At 38.6% G+C, this 20,595-nt stretch overlaps 1 protein-coding gene and 1 pseudogene across 1 annotated transcript in view; one reads left to right on the top strand and one right to left on the bottom strand.

Moving 5' to 3' along the window:
- Window positions 1-20,595, bottom strand: part of LOC110540048 (cytochrome P450 2C18-like) — a 36,188-nt gene that overhangs the window by 3,653 nt on the left and 11,940 nt on the right. The window contains 4 exon segments of the mRNA XM_060389099.1: window positions 2,419-2,606; window positions 8,115-8,256; window positions 9,439-9,615; window positions 10,638-10,798. Coding sequence (XP_060245082.1) covers window positions 2,419-2,606; window positions 8,115-8,256; window positions 9,439-9,615; window positions 10,638-10,798 — 668 coding nt within the window.
- On the top strand, window positions 11,165-11,912 carry LOC110540046 (ubiquitin-conjugating enzyme E2 variant 2-like; annotated as a pseudogene).

Genomic DNA, 20,595 nt, shown 5'->3' with positions numbered 1-20,595 from the left:
CATGAAACCCAGATAAATGCCTGATATGTCATGGGCACCACAGGGGTATAGGATGAGGTACCACAGGGGAAGGGCCCAATTGTTCACTTCTGAGTTCCCCAAGAAGCAAACCTGATTGCATAGAGGTTGGTGTCTGATTACCCCTAACTACAACCTGCTGAGGATGCCCTCATGTGTTGATGGGGTCTTCCTCTCCTCCCCCAAAAGACACCCAAAAAGGCTGCAAAACGCCCTGGGAGGATCAGGTCACTACTTCCCCCCTCTGGTTAATGCCCACTGTCTTCAAAAGACCTCATGTTCATAACCTTACTGCTAGCTTCTTAAATTATTTGAGAAAGGGAGGAGATGCCAGGAGCCAAGGCCAGCTAGTGGAAAGTTACAGACAGCTGCAACAAGGTCGTGCTTCCAGAACTGATGAGTCATCTGTTCATCAGGCTAGACATTTTGAGATATCTTAGATGACATTCTTGTAGTATCTCTTTTAGTAAACATTCTTGTAGTGTTCTGCATCATCATTAATCACCCTTAATGTTATGTTTTGTAAACTATGTTGCTGACACATTTTCTCTTCTTGCCTTCTCCCTATAAAGTTGTGTGAAAATTTTCAAATAAACGAGAGTGAGATCAGATTATAAAGTTGCTCTCCTTCTTTGTGTCTCTTGTTCCTATCCCATTCCTTTCGCCCCTCCTTAGGAACCTGTTGAACTCCCACTGGGTAGGACATTGAATAAGTGAAATGTGGCTTCAGATGTAAGCTTTGATATGAAACACCAGAAAATGCTGCTCATAGGTTGTTGCATATACATGTCTGATAAAATTAACAATCTCTTCTGGAATAACATGGCCAAAAACAAATTGTTCAGTGTTTTCCCTGCCATACAGTTTATTTGCTTTAATTTTAAAATATGTATGAGGTCTTTACTACACTTAGGACAACTAGAAAAAAAAAAAGTAATGCAATGACAAATTTAGAAACGTCCAGTCAAGGTCAAAAGTTTACTTGAATATAAACACCAAAACAGAGAAGTGACCATATGACTCAGTAAATAGGATAGTCATAATGGAGCCATGTCATGGGTTTTATTAATACAAAAAGAGCAGAACCTCCACAACAGAGAGATCTGAATGTCCTTAAGACAGAGAGAAGTAGGCATATCCCAACAGCATAGTTACCATACGCCAGTCTGCCTTACAACATGTAAGCTCTAGAGGAACTCCTTTGCCCATTTTTCTGCCAGGGTTATAACTGGGAGCAAACTATTAAAGGACAATGACACACAAATCACTCCTGAAACACGGGGCTTAACTACATGAGCTGAAGGATTTGATAGGTCAATATCTGAAATCTTCCAAATGTGCCTATGTAGCTCTTAGCAGCCTGACAAAATCATAGAAGAGTCTCTTCAGGGACTGACAGTCTGATCTTTAAATTTTATTTGAAAGTGCAAACAGTCAAAAGTGGCTAAAACACAGCTTTAAATGGAGAGCAAATTTGGAAGGCCTACAGTGCCACAAACCAAGACTTGCTCTAAAAATGTTTTAGCTCTTAACTATAATAAGGTCCATCCAGCTTCCAGATTTAAAGTGTTTGTATTTCTCTTATCTTGTGGGGGAAGAAAATTGGAATCAATCACATGGTAAATTCTTAAGAATTTTAATACAGTCCAATTGTGAATCACACTATTTGTGACTTGGCTGGTTTAATCTCCTAGAAGGTTTTATAACCTTTCTTTTTAAAATTGGTAATCTGCAGCTCTCTACAGTTCCCCCTTTTTGTTTTAGACGCATCAAGCAAGAGTAGAGGTCTGATCTCTGATATTAGAAATAAATTGGGACTTTGTACTGATGTTCATTTAGGTGTCATCCACCCAAAGAGCATCAGACCAGTCCGATACCTTTTTCTCAGAGGCGGGACCTGGGGCATCAACCCGCATGCAATCAGACATGCTCTTCTCTGGGTCCAAAGCGGCTGACCCTGAGTGCAGTGCTTAGCCTCGCATCCTGAGCATATCATTTTAGCTTTTTATGGTATCCAACCTAAAGATGGAGCTGGTTTCCGCCTTCCACCTTCCCGATGGTGAGTGCTCTCTGTCACGAACAACTCCACATTTGGCTAAGGCCGAGGATCTGGCTTGCTTCCATGTATGTGGACCTATCTGCATTGCCCCCGTGGCACGCCTGGGTTGGCTACCCAGAGGCTATTTAAGCTGTGGGCTGGCTTTCCCCGGGGTCCGAGGATTGTTCAATGTTCCTGAATAAACTGCATTGAAAAAAAAAAAAAAAATTCTGCACTCAAAAAAAAAAAAAAAAATTGGTAATCTGAAATTCAAAACCCAACATATTGCACCAATAATCTAATTTCACTTACTCATTTGAGATCAAGAGCATTAAAGTTCAGTGTAGAAGAAGGAATCTTACCTTGGGAATGAGATAGTTTCTGAATTTTATGTCACAGGTCACGGTATGGGGCAGGCTGGTGGGAAGAAGGTCAATGAATCTCTGGACCTCATGCAATACAGCATCAGTATAGGGCATGTGACTCCTGTCCTGCATGCAGGGGTTCCTGTGTCTACCAATAACATGGTCAATCTCTTCCTGAACTTTAGCTGTTTTAACACAAAAATGATAGAAAAGGATAGAAGTGGCACATTGATCACAACTAAGGGTTACTTGTAGCAAGGTGAAGACGCCTAGGCAACATTATGTAAGCATATCTTATGCTAATGAAGTGACAGTTGCTATGCTATAAACATTATTATCCTACATACTAAATGTTATAATAGATATCCCTTATATGTCAATTGGCATACTTGAAAATTGACATCAACTATTGCTTTCAAATAATAAACATAATATTAAGTCAAGAAAAAGCTCTTACAGAAGAAAACTATTGCTCAAATATTATGTTTGTGCCAAAACAATTGCTACATTTAAAAATAAATTATAATGGTAATGTATGAATGTAGTTTCCAACGGTATGTAAATACCCTCTTACTTCCCAAATATGAACATATACTAACAATTTCTCCTGAAATTTATGTTTATATTTATATGTAATGATTATTTCATTCTTTGTTCATTCGTTGGAGGAATTAAATTCTTTGTGTGGACATAATGGTTTCATATTTTATACATATATTAAATAAAAACACATTGCCCTCTGTCCAATTGTCACATGGTAACCCTGGTTGTATCCACTGGTTAAATCTTTCTAACTGCAGGGAATCATATGAAAGAAGGGGAGTTTGATGTGGAAAGTATAGGAGCTCCACAAAGACCAAACATATCTGGGCACAGGGTCTTTTCTGAGATGGACATTCAACCAAAGACCATGAGAGGATAAAACCTACAACCTCTGCTCGGATGTGAGTCGTGATTGCTCAGTAATCAATTGGTTTCCCATAGTAAGGGGAACAAGGACTATTTCTAACAGGAACTCAATGACTGGCTCTTTGACCTCCCCACCTCCCAAGGGAGGAGCAGTACTGTTAGGCCACAGAGGAGGACTTTGCAGCCAGTCTTGAAAATACCTGACAAAAAGGAATCATATGAAAGGGAAGGAGGTCCTCCCCTATCAGTGAACTTGGAAAAGGGCAGGGAGGAGATGAGGGAGGGAGGGTGGGATTGGGGAGAGAATGAGGGATACACCTGGGATAGAGAATTAACAAAATGTAACTAATGAGAAAAATAAAATTTAAAAAAAAAACAATTCTAAAAAAGAAAAATCTTTGTAACTACATAAAATCTGTTCCCTAGTAAGAAACAGTTGCTGATGCCTTCTTGGACTTTGTTACTCTTTATTGGTTTAGATTTTCTATTTTATTAGAATTATTTTGAAATACCCAGATTTATGTTTTGAAGTTCTCAGACTATCAACCACTTATTTCTGTTCTTTTTCTGGTTCTCTCCTCGTACTCTCACTAAATCCATCAGTCCATTCTCAACTGGCCCTTTTCTAGGTGTGATGCCCAGCAGCCTCTCTGAGTTCTCTGAATTCCTATAACCCATTACTTCTGTTTTTTAATTTTTTATTAATTACACTTTATTCATTTTGTATCCCCCCGATCCCACCCTCACTCCCCTTTCTGCATGCATGCCACTCCCCAAGTCCACTGATAGGGGAGGTTCTCCTCTCCTTTCTGATCTTAGTCTATCAGTTCACATCAAAAGTGGCTGCATTGTCCTCTACTATGGCCTGGTAAGGCTTTTCCCCCCCCAGGGGGAGGTGATCAAAGAGCAGGCCAATCAGATTATGTCAGAGGCAGTCCCTCTTCCCATTACTATGTAACCCACTTGGACACTGAACTGCCATGGGCTACATCTGTGCAGGGGTTCTAGGTTATCTCCATGAATAGTCCTTGGTTGGAGTATGAGTCTCTGGGAGGTTCCCTGTGTTCAAATTTTCTTGTTCTGTTGCTCTACTTGTGGAAACCCTGTCCTCTCCAGCTTTTACTATTTCCCAGTTCTTACATAAAATTCCATTCACTCTGCCCAACAGTTGCCCATCAGGCCCAAGTTCTGCTTTGGTAGTCTGTAGGGCAGAGGCTTTCAGAGGCCCTCTGTGGTAGGTTCCTAGTTTGTTTCCTGTTTTCTTCTTCTGACTTTCAGAAGCCCTCTGTAGAAGGTTCTTAGGTTGTTTCCTGTTTTCTTCTTCTTCTGATGTCCATCCTCTTTGCCTTTCAGGATGGGGATTGACCGTTTTAGTTAGAGTCCTCTCTCTTGCTTAGTTTCTTTAGATGCTACTTCTTATGACTTGGTTTTAGAATTTGAATGTAGTATGTTCCCAGTATTTTGGGGAAAAAAGTAAAATATTAAACTCTATAAAAAACATGGAGGGCTGAAAATACCTTCCCCCCTGCCCTTCTTTTTTAAGGAGTAAATAGCATCTCTTGAGAATTCTGGTACAGTATGATTGCTAACTCCCTAGTGTATGACATGGTTGGTTTAATCCTTGAAGGTTTTTATAATTTTCTCTTCAACATTGGTAATCTGAAACTGCAAGACCTGACATCTTTTTTTTAAATTTTTTATTTAACTTTTATTGATTACATTTTATTCATTTTGTATCCCCCCATAAGCCCCCCTCCTTCCCTTCTGGCCCCACCCTCCCCCCCTTTCTGCATGCATGCCCCTCCCCAAGTCCACTGATAGGGGAGGCCCTCCTCTCCTTCTTTCTGATCTTAGTCTATCAATTCTCATCAGAAGTGGCTGCATTGTCAGGGTTCTCACCTTGGGTCAATTAATTCTATTCATTGTGATAGTTATTGGATAAGCATTTTCTATTAAGATGATAACACATGGAGGTATGTACTCCACAGTTACTGTATGAAGGGTATATATGCCTACTAAAATGGAAGAAACATAAAAGACACCTTGAAGATTTGAATGCTACAAATTCAACTCTAGCAGGATATTTTATTCCAATGTGAACTCCAAAATTGTGAACTGTAAAACCCTGTTTCTTATTTGGTGCGGTTGAGCCCTATCACATACCTTTAATCCAAAAACTTTCTGTACATCAGCTTTAATAAAGTTAACCCTAGGTAAAGAGGCAGAGTAAGAAACCATCTGACAGGGATTAAAGAGTAGGAGGGACTTTGAGTTGAGGGGTATTTAAGATAGTGTGGAGAACTTTTAGCTCAAGCTCTGGCTTTAGATTTGGCTTCAGCTCCTCAGCTCCCTGGCATGTTTGGCCTTTGAGCTAGCAAGCCTTTGCCTTGGGTTTTTTGGGCTTTTCCTCCTGGGCTGTCATATGTGCTAGTAAGCCTTTTGGGTTTTTTCCATCCAAACTTGAGCTGAGAAGGAAGGTCAGCTGGGTACTTTCTCTACCTCTCGGAGCTACCAGGTTTTCACCCCAGCATCTAACTCATGAGTCTTTATCAGTAAAATAAAATGATTGGGATTCACATTTGTTTAAAATAACATTCAACAACTTTCCCCTTTTTTATTAATTACAGTTTATTTACTTTGTATCCCAGCTGTAGCCCCTTCCTCTTTCCCTTCCAATCCCACGCTCCCTCCCTCTTCTCTACCCATGCCCCTCCCCAGTCCACTGATAGGTGAGATCCTCACCTTCCATCTGACCCTAGGCTATCAAGTCTCATCAGGACTGGCTGCATTGTCCTCCTCTGTGGCCTGGTAAGGCTGCACCCCCCTTAGGGGAAGTTGATCAAAGAGCAGGCCACTGAGTTCATGTCAGAGACAGTTCCTAGTCCCATTACTAGGGAACCCACTTGGACACTGAACTGCCATGGGCTACATCTGTGCAGGGGTTCTAGATTATCTCCATGAAAAGTCCTTGGTTGGAGTATCAGTCTCAGAAAAGATCCCTATGCCCAGATTTTTTTTCTCTCCTTGTGGAACTCCTGTCCCCTCCAGGTCTTTCTATTGCCCCCTTCTTTCATAAGATTCCCTGCAGTCTGCCTAAAGTTTAGCTATGAGTCTCAGCCTCTGATTGATACTCTGCAGGGTTGAGTCAACTTTCCTTTTTATTTTACACATCCCTCTGTCACTGTCAAAGATTTTTATGGATGGGGTTTGTCAAACTAGACTTCTTTAAGTGCAAGCCTCTTCTTTTCCGTAAAAGAAATTGGTTTCCTGATGAATGGAGACATTGAAAAATCTGGCCAGGAAGGAGCCATTATTAACCTCAGTCTCTATCATCTCTGGCATTTATTATTTTGAAACATAGACACACAGCTTACTCTTTCTCTTTATTCAGTCTTTCTCTTCTGTATCATCCTTTCTTCTCCATTAATTGTCCACCTTTATTCCCTTGTCCTTTAAAATGTGGTGAATATTAGCCGTTCATTGGTCAACATTATTATTCATTGGTCAACTCTTTCTGACTTAAAAGGGCTGATGGGCTTCAAAATTATGGTAACCACTTCAGAGGATTTGTGGCATAGCTGCTATGTCTTTTTCAGATGTGCAGCATAGCTGGGTTCTTTTCATTTTTATTCTCTCTATTTCTGTGTATGTTTGTGTGTGTGTGTTTCTGTGTGAATGTGTGGTTGTGCATTGCCAAGTGCATGTGTAGAGAATGACATTCAGAGTCAGTTTTCTCCCTCGACCATATGCCTGAGGCAGAGGGATGTAATTATCAGCAAGAACCTTTCTCATTGATGCAACTGACTGCTCATGCTTGGAACTCTTTAAGGAAAAATATAAACATGTTCTTAAGAGATAAAATTATAGGGGCAATAGAGTTGTCACAGAGGCTAAGAGCACTTGTTGTTTTTGCAGAGTACCTGAGTTCAGTTCCCAGAATTCGTAAGGTGTCTGGGCCATCTGCAAACTCCAGTTCTAGGAGTCTGATGTCTTCTTCTAACCTCTGTAGACACCAGGCACGTACATAGTACACACATATAAGCGCACGCCAAATATTCTGCATAGAATAATTTTAATATAAAATTATAGAATAGCCCCCCAATAATTTGTCCTATATTAAACAGTATTTTGTGGAAACTGATTTATGGAATGATAAATAAAATTTCTTTTTTCTTTTGTTTTCTTTTTATTTATTTGTTTATTCATTTATTTATTTATTACAGTTTATTCACTTTGTATCCCAGCTGTAGCTCCCTTCCTCAACCTCTCCCAATCCCACCCTCCCTCCCTCTTCTCCTCCCATGCCCCTCCCCTAAGTGAAATGTCTTTAGAAATCTAAGCTTTTTAATAATTTCAAGGATTATGTCTCACTAAATTCTATAATTATTTTTTTTCTGTAAGGAGAGTTTCTATCCCAACAAAAGAACTATCAGAATAATAAAAAAATATTTTCAAGAATATAGCTGCTATTCAATATGACTTTTTCCAATTTAAACTAATTTGCATTTTTAAAACAATTTGTGTGGACACAATCACTTCCCATTAAATCCAGGCACCGGAATAGTACTTTATTGATTTTTCCTCCTGCCTTCGTTTTGAAGCTTCCTCCTCTGCTATGGGCTAAGATATCTCCCTTCAGTCCTACTGATAAATGTAGCAGATTGTAGTGGTACAGAAGGTTAAATTCTGAGGCTTCCCTGAGACAAACAAGATAAAGGAATGTCTCAGAGATGTCTTCAATTTTTTTCGTGTGAAACTCACTTGCTTCCCACTTGTGTACTTACTCATGACTTCTGGGTACTTGAGTAGGAGCAGTAGAGAGTACCTCAGTGTTGTGCTTGTTGTCTCTGTCCCAGCAGCAAACAGGTCAGTCGCTGAGAAGATCAAGTTTTCACAAGTAAACTCTGTCTCTGGGTTGTCATTTTCCTGAGAATAGTTTGACAGTGTTATCTAGAAAATTATCTGCCAATATACTTATTACAGTGAATAAAATGACTTATATGTAACAAACTTAACCTGACAGGCCCTGAAGATGCAACAGGAGAAGAAACTGTGCTCAGGAGACATGTAGACCCCCTGACCCATCTTTACCTCTTCTACCCAGTTTCTTGTCTGGAAAAAGTCTTTCATGAGACTCTTCAAGCAGGTGAGCCATTGGGTGTACTGTGTTCCCAAAGATAAATAAACAAAAGGATTGATGGCCCATTTCCTTTTTAAAAAAATGTTTTGCTCAAAACACACATAAGAAAAAGAAGATAAAACAGACAGCAGGTGATATTTGGGGTACGCACATCACATGAAGATGAAAGTTTTTATTGTAAATGTGGTAAAGAAAAATGAAAGGTTCCTAACTCCCATGGAAAAAGTATACAAATTGAATAAGGACAGTAAATTTAATACACACATAGCATGAGGATACAGTACAGTGTTGCAGAATGGAGAGCTCACAAAACAAGCAAAGACTTTACATTTATGATGAGGGGCAACAGAGGCTTTTCAACAAATGCAGCTATGAAAGAAGAGTTCATGCATATATGATGCCTGATAGACATCACTCTCTAATTCCACATCTAATGTCAATTCACTTGAAATTACACTCAGTTAAAGCACTTTTCATCCTTGCCACTAATCATTCCTCTCCCATACCATGACCCACACCTTAGAATTCATCTGAAAGGCCCTTGCCTGTCCATAGCTAATATTTTAAGATTTATTTCAATCTGCAGGAATTGTAGTAAGTCTGGCTATCTTGAACTGCTTTTCTAAGTTTTCATACATTTCCTACAAAGATAATATTCATCTTTATATCATGACATGACATTTTTTTCTGAAAATTTTAGAAATGTTTCCATTTCATGGGTACATTGCATTATATGACTCTTTAGCTAGATTATTTTTGTCTAAAAAAAGTCAATATATTCAAATTACTGAACTTTGTATTGTCTGGGATACTTACTAAAAATTCATGTACACATTAGACACACAAAGTGCATAGCAAACATTACTGATCTGAAACATTTGAACATACCTGTAAACAGAGACAATTCATGGAACAAAAAATGCTCAAACCATCAAATAACTGAACTGGAGTTTTATAAAAATTTTTACCTGGTCCATTTTGATCAGGAAACAATCAATAAAGTCCCGAGGATTGTTGATATCCAGTGATTGTTCATGCTCTATTATTTTTGCCAAAAAATAAGGTTTTGTAAAAATTAAATTTTTATTTAATTTTCTATGTCTTCCTGGTACATAATCAATGATGGCAGGAAAATTATTGCAAATCTACAAAAGAAAATAATAAAAGTGTGAAATATGAGGTGTATATATGTATGCCTTATAGTAGAGTTTGGCCAGAAAGAATAAGTACAAAAATAAATATGTGTTATCTACCTTAACGAGTGATTTCCATGGTGTATATAAAAATTCTCTTTGCTTGTAAAGATGTCTATGGGTAAACATGAACTGACTGAAACAAAATAACCACTGCTTAAACTCTTACGTGATCTTTATTCCATATATGAATTTTATATCAACTCATTCATTTTCTACACAACCTCTTCACTACAATCTTAGACTACAAGATGGCATGAATTAATGTGATTTACATTTTTTAGACTGCAACAGAGATAAAATCAGACATAGATTTGAAGCATAGACATCATCCTGCTACTGTAATTTCTGTCAGCCACTCTCAAACACAGAATAAGAAGTTTAGCACTGAGTCTCAAGAACTCTTGAAGTACAGCTGTGAACCTGGACAGACCAGCCAGATGGTTCTTCAAGAGCATACAAACATTCTTTAGATAAATTGTCAGATATACCAACTCAGCAGAGGGAAAAATATGATGAGATCCAGACGTCACTCCTATACCAGCTTTATTGCTGCTTAAAATATCAACTTTTTATTAACTACTACCGCTATACTAAAGGATTCCTAGCAGTTTCAATGCTCCCAAACTGTCCCTACTTGCATAAATATTCTCTTTGCAAATTATGGTATTTCTGCTAACTGTTTTAATGACAAGATCTCTAAAGTATAAACCTTGTTGCTAACAAAGATTTCAACAATTAAGTAGATGTCCACTGAGTAATACAGGCATACAGTAAGCATTGATTTATATTTAAAAGAATTATTTGAGGTTTAATGGAAAATCAATGAACAGGGTTCTAAGAGCCCACAGTTAAGCCTTCATTTTTCTAAAACATTTTTGGAATTTCATGGAAAACATATCTCTAAGTAGTTGTTGGGTTTGGTTTTGTTTTGTTTTTTCTTTTGCTTTATTTTTAAAGAAACTTGAACTCACCTGCATCCAAGGGGAACTCAGAATCTCTACATTTTCATTTAAGATGCCCATTAAGGTGAGAAATTCCTGATCTTTATAATCAAAACGATTCTGGAAAACAATGGAGCAGATGACATTGCAGGGAGCACAGCCCAGGATGAAGGTGGGGTCACAGGGTAAGCCTGAAAAGTTGGAATCAGTTGTAAAATGCCACTGAAATATATGTGTGTGAAACACAATATCTCTTAACAGATAAAAGAACTTAAAACAATTTAAGCAAGTCGTACCCATACATGGCCTCATAGACATAATTGTATGCATTATATCTGTGCATCATTTTTATTTAATGTAAGTTCATTAATCTGGCCACCTATCCAACTCATGAATCTGAGTATACTCAGTTTTCATCTCATATCTCTATTGGCTGGCCCTTCTCTCAGATGTCTGCCATTTTGGAAGGATAAAGAAAAAAAAAAGGTGTGCAGCGACTACATCTAGTAGCAGAAGATGGCAGTCTCCACAGTTCTTATTGAATCTAGGTTGTAGAAATGGAAGAGGTTGAGTGGATGTTGTGGTTATTACATTTCAAGGCGTTAAAGTAATTTTCGCTTGTTGGAAGAACTTGAAAAAGGACAGAAGGACAAACTATGAAAACAGAATATATAGGCTGAAAGTAGAATGTGGATCTAAATACCCAGAAGCCCCTCCATCAGTTAGATTTGTAACAAAAATTAATATGAATGGAATCAATAATTCCAGTGGAATGGTGGATGCACGGAGCATACCAGTATTAGCAAAAGGGCAAAACTCTTATAGCATTAAAATTGTACTTCAAGAGCTAAGATGTCCAAAGAAAATATGAAGCTTCCACAGCCACCAGAAGGACAGACATACAATAACTAATAGTGGATCTCAAACTTGTCTTAAATCAACAACCTTCTACTCAGGTTAATGTTTTGATTAAGTATCACCATGCAAAAGACCTACACATTAAGTAAAAAGAATTTCAGCTGGTAAACATGACCTGGACAGTTGTAAGAATATATTTAATATATGTACACCTATTATGTTTTCAGGTAACAAGTGCAGCACCATTTTTCTTTCTCTACCTAAAGCACTGTCATCTAAACATGAACCTGAAATGTTCAAATTGAATTCAGGTTTTCAAGACAGAAGCATGGCAAAGGAGTGTCAGATGGCCATGGACACCTTTGTTGTTCTGAAAAGTAAAGTCTCAAGAAGGAAGAACAGAAATGGCATGCTTTATCCGTCGTACATAGAGCTGCAGTTGGAACTGTTAAAGTAGCAGGTATAATGAATAATCACAAATTGTATTAATTCTTGAAGTGGTATGGGTGCTGACTACTACTAGTATCAAAAATAGGTTCAGGATTTCTTTGATACCTGTATTTATAATAAAAAGATGTTTGGGGGTATTGATGAATTTCTGTTAAGCTGTTGTCATTTATTACATGTAACAGACATGATAATTTGTTTAGAGTCTTTGTGCAATAAAACATGCTTAGAAGTTTTAAGTGAAATCAACGAAAAGGAAATAGGTGTATGGATATGTGATTCTGAGATTAAAATTAGACTTAAAATGTAAATAAAATACGAAATGTGTCTTCAGAGATGGTGCTGTTTCTGTTAAATTGATATATGTGAAGTAGCCATATCAAGGTGGCAAAAATGGGAGCTTATTAAGCTAGGCATGATGGTGGAAAAGGCAGAAAGAATGCAAATCTCAGATCACCCTAGGCTGGTATGTTAGACTGAATTTAAAACAGATATATAGCTAAAAATACTGAGAAGAAAAAAAATGTTTCAAATCTTTAGCAATTCAAGGCCAGAAGAAATTCATGTCAGTTTGTTAGGCCTGTAGACAACACAGCACAAAGATGCGTGGGAATAGAAGGCAGGGTTGTTCTGGGAAGAGTTGAGGGATGAAATGGTCAAAATACACTGTGCAAACATCTCAAGGAACCAATAAAAATGAAGAGGAAAAACATCTCCGAAAAACATAAAGAAAAATAAAGAATTATAGGAAACCTAGAAATATTTATATGTAGGAGTTGAATGATTCATACCTTTAGCCAGTAGAGTACAAAAACAGAAACTGTGTCAAGTTCATCTAATGGAAAAACTAATATGAAAATGAAATGTTATGTGAGATAAAAAATCATATAAATAAGCAATAAATATAAAATGGATTTCTTGGCACAAAATTAAGATGAGAGCCTTTGTTTGAAATATGTCCCCCCCAAAAAGCAAACAAAAGTATGAAATAAAGTTCTAATTCTCACTTCTATGTCTTAAAGCCCCCTGATTTTCCTCCTTTTAAAAGTAAGTAGATGTCTGTGGTGATTAATATTGATTATCAACTTGACAGGCTCTAGCATCACCAAGAAAAGTGGCTTCTGGCTGTGTTAGTGAAGTGGGAAGACCCATCCTAATTGAAGGAGGAACCACTCCCTAGGCTTGGGTGATGGACTGCATAAATGGAAAGAAGCTGAACAAGCGGGAGCTTTCTTATCCTCTGCCTTTCACTGAATTTACAGGGTTACCAGGAAGTGACTCATGCTCCACTTCTGTGAAGCTTCATCATGATATATTATAACCAAAATCTGTAAACCCAATCTCTTTCTTCAGTTGCTTTCACTGGGTATTTTTTACAGCAACAGAAGTAACTAACAAGCTCATCATCCCCTAAATTTATTATATCTTGACATTTGTGTATTCTTTAAAAAAGTCTCTCTGATCAAATTACTAAAATCAAATTATTATATTTTATATATAAAGCATGTAGAAAACTCAAAGCCTAAAATAAAACTAACTTAAATTGAAAGTACCTTGGATAAATACTAAGATATTTTATAATAAAAAATTGAGTTCATCATTTGAATTTAATGTGCCTTGAAACACTATAGCATTTCTGGAAATTTTTTTTTTTTAAGTTTTAAATATAGATAATTTTATTTAAGCACAAGTTCTGGAAGCATGAACTTGTGAATCATTCTCAGCATGTACCTTCTCTGCTGCCTCCACAGTAGACCATGCCTGGTTGAAGTTAATTCCGAAGGAATGAATACATCTCTTTGTCATAACTTTAATATTGACCATTCTCAGTGACCTTCACATGCAGTCTTCCCAGTGTTGGTTCAAGGAACTAGTTTTCCTCTAGTCACATTTTTCAGTGCAAAACCAAAAATATTTTTAGTACTAAGTACTATTGAAAAGGTGGAGAAGATGTATGCCTGTTAATTTGAGTTAGGAAATATTTGATAATTATTATGGAAATTGTCTAACATAGACTCCCCAGACCTGTAACATTTCTTTCATTCCCTTCTTAATCTGACAGAATTAATCTTTTTTTTTTTTTTTTTTTTTTTTTTTTTTCCCATTAGGCTCAGAGGGCTGGGCCTCTGGTTCTTTTTTTTTTTATCAGTTACATTTTATTAACTCTGTATCCCAGCCGTGTCCCGATCCCTCATTCGCTCCCAGTCCCTCCCTCCCTCCCTCCCTCATCTCCACCGTGCCCCTTTCCAAGTCCACTGATGGGGGGGACCTCCTCCCCATTCATCTGATCCTGTTTTATCAGGTGTCTTCAGGACTGGCTGCAAAGCCCTCCTCTGTGGCCTAACAGGACTGCTCCTCCCTTCGGGGGTGGGGAGACCAAAGAGCCAGTCATCGAGTTCCTGTTAGAAATAGTCCCTGTTCCCCTCACTTTGGGAAACCAATTGGTTACTGAGCTACCACAGGCTACATCTGAGTGGAGGTTCTAGGTTATATCCATACATGGTCCTTGGTTGAATGTCAGTCTCAGAAAAGACCCTGTGCCCAGATATATTTGGTCCTTGTGGAGCTCCTATCCTTTCCCCATCAGACTAACTCCCCTTCTTTCTTATGATTCCCTGTACTCTGCCAAAGGTTTGGTCATGAGTCTTTGCTTTGAAAACACTGCTAGTTAGAGTCTTTCAGATGCGCTCAGTAGACTCCTGTCATACGTTCAATGCACATCCCATCTGTCTTTCTAAATGAGGATTGATCATCTTACCCCATGTCCGCTCAATTGATTATCTTTTTTAGGTGTATAGATTTCATTATGTTTATCATATCTTATAGGTCTATATAAGTGAGTATATCCCATGTTTGTCTTTCTCCTTCTGAGATATTTCACTCAGAATGATCTTTTCTAGATCCCACCATTTGCCTGCAAATTTCATGATTTCCTCCTTTTTGATTGCTGACTAGTATTCCATTGTATAAAAATACCACAATTTATGTACCCATTCCACCGTTGATGGACATCTGGGTTGTTTCCAGGTTCTGGCTATTACAAATAGAGCTGCTATAAACATGGTTGAGCAAGTGTCCTTTTTGTGTACTTGAACAAACTTTGGGTATATACCTAGCAGTGGTATAGCTGGGTCTGGAGGAAGCACTATTCCTAGTTGTCTTAGAAAGCGCCAGATAGCTTTCCAGAGTGGTTGTACCAGTTTACATTCCCACCAGCAGTGGAGCAGGGTTCCCCTTTCTCCACAACCTCTCCAGCATGTGTTATCGCTTGAGTTTTTCATCTTGGCCATTCTGATGGGTGTAAGGTGATATCTCAGGGTCGTTTTGATTTGCATTTCCCTGATGGCTAATGAGGATGAGCATTTCTTTAAGTGTTTTTCTGCCATTCGATATTCCTCTGTCGAGAATTCTCTGTTTAGCTCTGTTCCCCATTTTTTAATTGGATTACTTGGATTGCTGCTTTTCAGCTTCTTTAGTTCTTTGTATATACTGGATATTAGTCCTCTGTCAGATAAAGGGTTAGTGAAGATTCTTTCCCAATCTGTAGGCAGTCGTTTTGTTTTGATGATGGTATCCTTTGCTTTACAGAAACTTTTCAGTTTCATGAGGTCCCATTTATTGATTGTTGCTCTTAGAGCCTGTGCTGTTGGTGTTCTGTTCAGGAAGTTGTCTCCTGTGCCAATGAGTTCTAGGCTGTTCCCCACTTTTTTTTCCAATTGATTTAGGGTATCTGGTTTTATGTTGAGGTCCTTGATCCACTTTGACTTTAGTTTTGTGCAGGGTGATAAATATGGATCTATTTTCATTTTTCTGCATGTAGACATCCAGTTGGTCCAGCACCATTTGTTGAAGATGCTGTCTTTTTTCCATTGAATGGAATTGGCTTCTTTGTCGAATATCGAGTATTCATAGGTGTGTGGATTTATTTCTGGGTCTTCTATGCGGTTCCATTGATCCTCCTTTCTGTTTCTATGCCAGTACCATGCAGTTTTTATTACTGTTGCCCTGTAGTACAGCTTGAGATCAGGAATGGAGATACCTCCAGATGATCTGTTGTTGTACGGGATCATTTTGGAGATTCTGGGTTTTTTGTTTCTCCATATGAAGCTGAGAATCTTTTTTTCAAGGTCTGTAAAGAATTGAGTTGGTATTTTGATGGGAATTGCATTGAATCTGTAGATTGCTTTTGGCAGTATGGCCATTTTCACAATGTTAATCCTACCAATCCATGAGCACGGGAGATCTTTCCATCTTCTGATATCTTCTTCGATTTCTTTCTTCAGAGACTTGAAGTTTTTCTCAAACAGGTCTTTCACTTGCTTGGTTAGGGTCACACCAAGGTACTTTATGTTATTAGTGGCTATTGTGAAGGGTGTTGTTTCCCTAATTTCTTTCTCAGCCTTTTTGTCTTTGGTATATAGGAGGGCTTCTGATTTTTTTGAGTTGATTTTGTATCCTGCCACTTTGCTGAAGGTGTTTATCAGCTGAAGGAGTTCTCTGGTTGAATTTTTGGGGTCGCTCATGTATACTATCATATCATCTGCAAATAGTGACACTTTGACCTCTTCCTTTCCGATTTGTATCCCCTTGATCTCCTTTAGTTGTCTTATTGCTCTGGCTAGGACTTCAAGTACTATGTTGAAGAGATATGGGGACAATGGACAGCCTTGTCTTGTCCCTGATTTCAGTGGGATTGATTTAAGTTTCTCTCCATTGAGTTTGATGTTAGCTATAGGCTTGCTATATATTGCCTTTACTATGTTTAGGTATGTGCCTTGTATCCCTGATCTCTCCAAGACTTTAAACATGAATGGGTGTTGGACTTTGTCAAATGCTTTTTCGGCGTCTAAGGAGATGATCATGTGGTTTTTCTCCTTCAGTTTGTTTATGTAGTGGATTACATTGATGGATTTCCGTATGTTGAACCACCCTTGCATGCCTGGGATGAAGCCTACTTGGTCATGGTGGATGATATCTTTGATGTGTTCTCGGATTCGGTTTGCAAGTATTTTATTGAGTATTTTTGCGTCAATGTTCATAAGAGAGATAGGCCTAAAGTTCTCTTTTTTTGTTGGGTCTTTGTGTGGTTTAGGTATTAAGGTGACTGTGGCTTCATAGAATGAGTTTGGTAGTGTTCCTTCTGTTTCTATTTTGTGGAATAGCTTGAGGAGAATTGGTATTAGCACTTCTTTGAAGGTCTGGTAGAATTCTGCGCTGAAGCCATCTGGTCCAGGGCTTTTTTTGGAGGGGAGACTGTTAATGACTGCTTCGATTTCCTTGGGAGATATAGGGCTATTCAGTCTTTCTACCTGATCTTGACTTAGTTTTGGTAGATGGAATCTTTCAAGAAAATTATCCATTTCATTTAGATTCTCAAATTTTGTGGCATATAGGCTTTTGTAGTATGACCTAATAATTGTTTGGATTTCCTCAATGTCTGTGGTTATGTCCCCATTTTCATTTCTGATTTTGCTGATCTGGATAGTTTCTCTCTGCCTTTTAGTTAGTTTGGCTAAGGGTTTGTCTATCTTGTTGATTTTCTCAAAGAACCAGCTTTTTGTTTCATTGATTCTTTGGATAGTTTTATTTGTTTCTAGTTGATTGATTTCAGCCCTTAGTTTGATTATTTCCAGCCGTCTGCTCCTTTTGGGTGTATCTGCTTCTTTTTGTTCTAGGGTTTTCAGTTGGGCCATTAAGTTGTTTGTATGTGATGTTACGAATTTCTTCTTGCAGGCACTTAGTGCTATAAATTTTCCTCTGAGCACTGCTTTCAGTGTGTCCCATAAATTTGGGTATGTTGTGCCTTCCTTTTCATTGAATTCTAGGAAGTCTTTAATTTCTTTCTTTATTTCTTCCTTAACCCAGCTGTCATTGAGTAGTAAGTTGTTTAGTTTCCATGTGTGTGTCGGCTTTTTGTTGTTTCTGTTGTTGTTGAGGTCGAGCTTTAGTCCATGGTGGTCAGATAGTATACAAGGGATTATTTCAATCCTTTTGTATCTGTTGAGGCTTGCTTTGTGGCCCACTATATGGTCTATTTTGGAAAAGGTTCCATGGGGTGCTGAAAAGAAGGTGTACTCTTTTGAGTTTGGGTGAAATGATCTGTAGACGTCTATTAGGTCCATTTGATTTAGGGATTCTGTGAGTGCTTTTATTTCCCTATTTGGTGTCTGTCTAGTTGATCTGTCCCTTGGTGAGAGTGGAGTGTTGAAGTCTCCCACTATTAAGGTATTAGGATCAATGTATGATTTAAGCTTTAATAATGTTTCATTTACGAATGTCGGTGCTCTTGTATTTGGGGCATAGATATTCAAGATTGTGATGTCCTCTTGGTGGATTTTTCCTTTGATGAGAATATAGTGGCCCTCCTTATCTTTTTTGATTAACTTGGGTTGAAAGTCTATTTTATTAGATATTAGGATGGCTACTCCAGCTTGTTTTCTGGAACCGTTTGCTTGAAAAACAGTTTTCCAGCCCTTTACTCTGAGGTAGTGTTTGTCTTTGTTGCATAGGTGTGTTTCTTGGATGCAACAGAATGTTGGATCCTGTTTCCTTAACCATTCTGTTAGCCTGTGTCTTTTTATTGGTGAGTTGAGTCCATTGATATTGATAGATAATAGTGACCAATGCATGTTAGTTCCTTTTGTAATGGAGTCGATGATGTAACCCTGATTCATTGCTTGTTTTCTTTTCATTTTTGTTGGGACATTATCTGTATGCCCTGTTTTCTTGGGTGAATTTGTTTTCATTGGATTGGAGTTTTCCTTCTAGTATCTTCTGTAGGGATGGTTTGCTGTGTAGATATTGTATAAATTTAGTTTTGTCATGGAATATTTTGTTTTCTCCATCTATGTTGATTGAAAGCTTTGCAGGGTATAGTAGTCTGGGTTGACATTTGTGATCTCTTAGAGTCTCCATGATACTTGCCCAGGCCCTTCTGGCTTTCATAGTTTCTGATGAGAAGTCCGGCGTGATTCTGATAGGTCTACCTTCATATGTTACTTGGCCTTTTTCCCTTGCTGCTTTTAATATCTTTTCTTTGTTCTGTAGATTTAGTGTTTTGACTATGATGTGACGTGATGTGTTTCTTTTCTGGTCTAGTCTATTTGGAGTTCTGTAGGCCTCTTGTATATTTATGGACATCTCTTTCTTTAAGTTGGGAAAATTTTCTTCTATGATTTTCTTGAAAATATTTTCTGGACCTTGGAGTCTGGAGTCTTCTTTTTCGTGAATTCCTATTATTCTTAGATTTTGTCTTTTCATAGCATCCTTGATTTCTTGGATATTTTGTGATTGGAACTTTTCTGATTTTACTTTTTCTTTGAGAGAAGTATCCATTTCTGCAAGTGTGTCTTCAGCTCCAGAGATTCTCTCTTCCATCTCTTGTATTCTGTTGGTGATGCTTACTTTTGTGGTTCCTGATCTTTTCTCCAAGTTCTCCAGCTCAAGGGTTTTCTCATTTTGTGTTTTCTTTATTGATTCTAATTCTGTTTTCATGCCTTGCACCATTTCTTTCATGTGTTTGAATTTGGATTCCTGTCTCTCTACGATGGCCTCTATTTCTTTTTTCATTTCCTTCTTATATGCCACTAATTTTTCCTCTACTTGTGTATCTATTTGTTTGGCTATGTTTGCCTGTGTTTCTTTAAGGATATTGTCTATTTCTTCTTTCTTTGCCTCCAATTGACTGGCCATCTCTTTGAAAGACTTGTTCATTTCCTCCTTATGAGCCTCAAATAATTGGGCAAGCATGGCTTTAAGATCATTTTCCTGTGCTTCTGCTGAATTGGTGTATCCATCGATTTTGGGGTTTGCTGGTGAAGTCATGATGTCCTGATTTATGTTGGAAGTGTTCTTTCGCCTACCTCTGGCCATTGGCTTATCTGAAACCTTCCCTGTTTGTTTTTGGATTCTGCAGATCAGACTGGTGCTGTCTCTCTCTGGTGTCTGGAGAGTTCTTCAGGAAGCTGAGCACTCTCAGCGTGTGCTGAGGACTAGCTGTACCTGTGGGAGGAAAGTACGCAGGCGCAAACGGGGCAAATACAAGCGTGTGTGTGCGCGCGCGCGCGTGTGTGTCTGTGTGTGTAAGTGTGCGTGGATGAGTTTCTCGAGGGACAGAGTGATGGCTAATGTTGAACCCTTGAGTGTGTGGGAGGGGCTCTGTACTGTATATGTCGCAGGCGCTAATGATGATCGCAGCGCAATTTCTGGTATTAACTGTCTTAGCTCCTCAATCAGGCCCACAGGGCAGGAACTTCAATGTCCAAAGTGCCCCTCTGTTTCCCAAAGTGGGTATGTGGGTGGGAGGGGGGTTCGATGCCTGGCTTCTGATTTAGAAGGACCCAGGATCTGGGGAACTGCAGATTCTCAAGGGTGCACTCACTTACAGGCAGGTCTCTTGGCCGAGATCGTGGTATCCGGGGCTCTCTGCTCTCTGGTTTGGCCCTGCTTCTTTGATGTGTTCCGCCAGTTCTGTGCTGCTGTCACTGCCAGGTTCTGAGGTCTTGCTGCAGCTGGAGATTTCAGGGTGGTCACTTCAGCAGGGATGGGGTAATCAGGCTCTCTGTTCTCTGGTTTGGCCCTGGTTAGTCTTAAACTGGAGGGCTGTGGTGCCCCGCCAGTTCAGTACTGCTCTGCTGCCACGTCCTGCTGTAACTGGAGACTGGCTTGCTAGTCCCAATGCTTT

The sequence above is a fragment of the Meriones unguiculatus genome, chromosome 1 (assembly GCF_030254825.1).
Source record: "Meriones unguiculatus strain TT.TT164.6M chromosome 1, Bangor_MerUng_6.1, whole genome shotgun sequence".
NCBI classification, from domain to species: Eukaryota; Metazoa; Chordata; class Mammalia; order Rodentia; family Muridae; genus Meriones; species Meriones unguiculatus.
The sequence above is the reverse complement of the archived record's forward strand: the minus strand, read 5'-3'. Positions and strand labels throughout refer to the sequence as shown.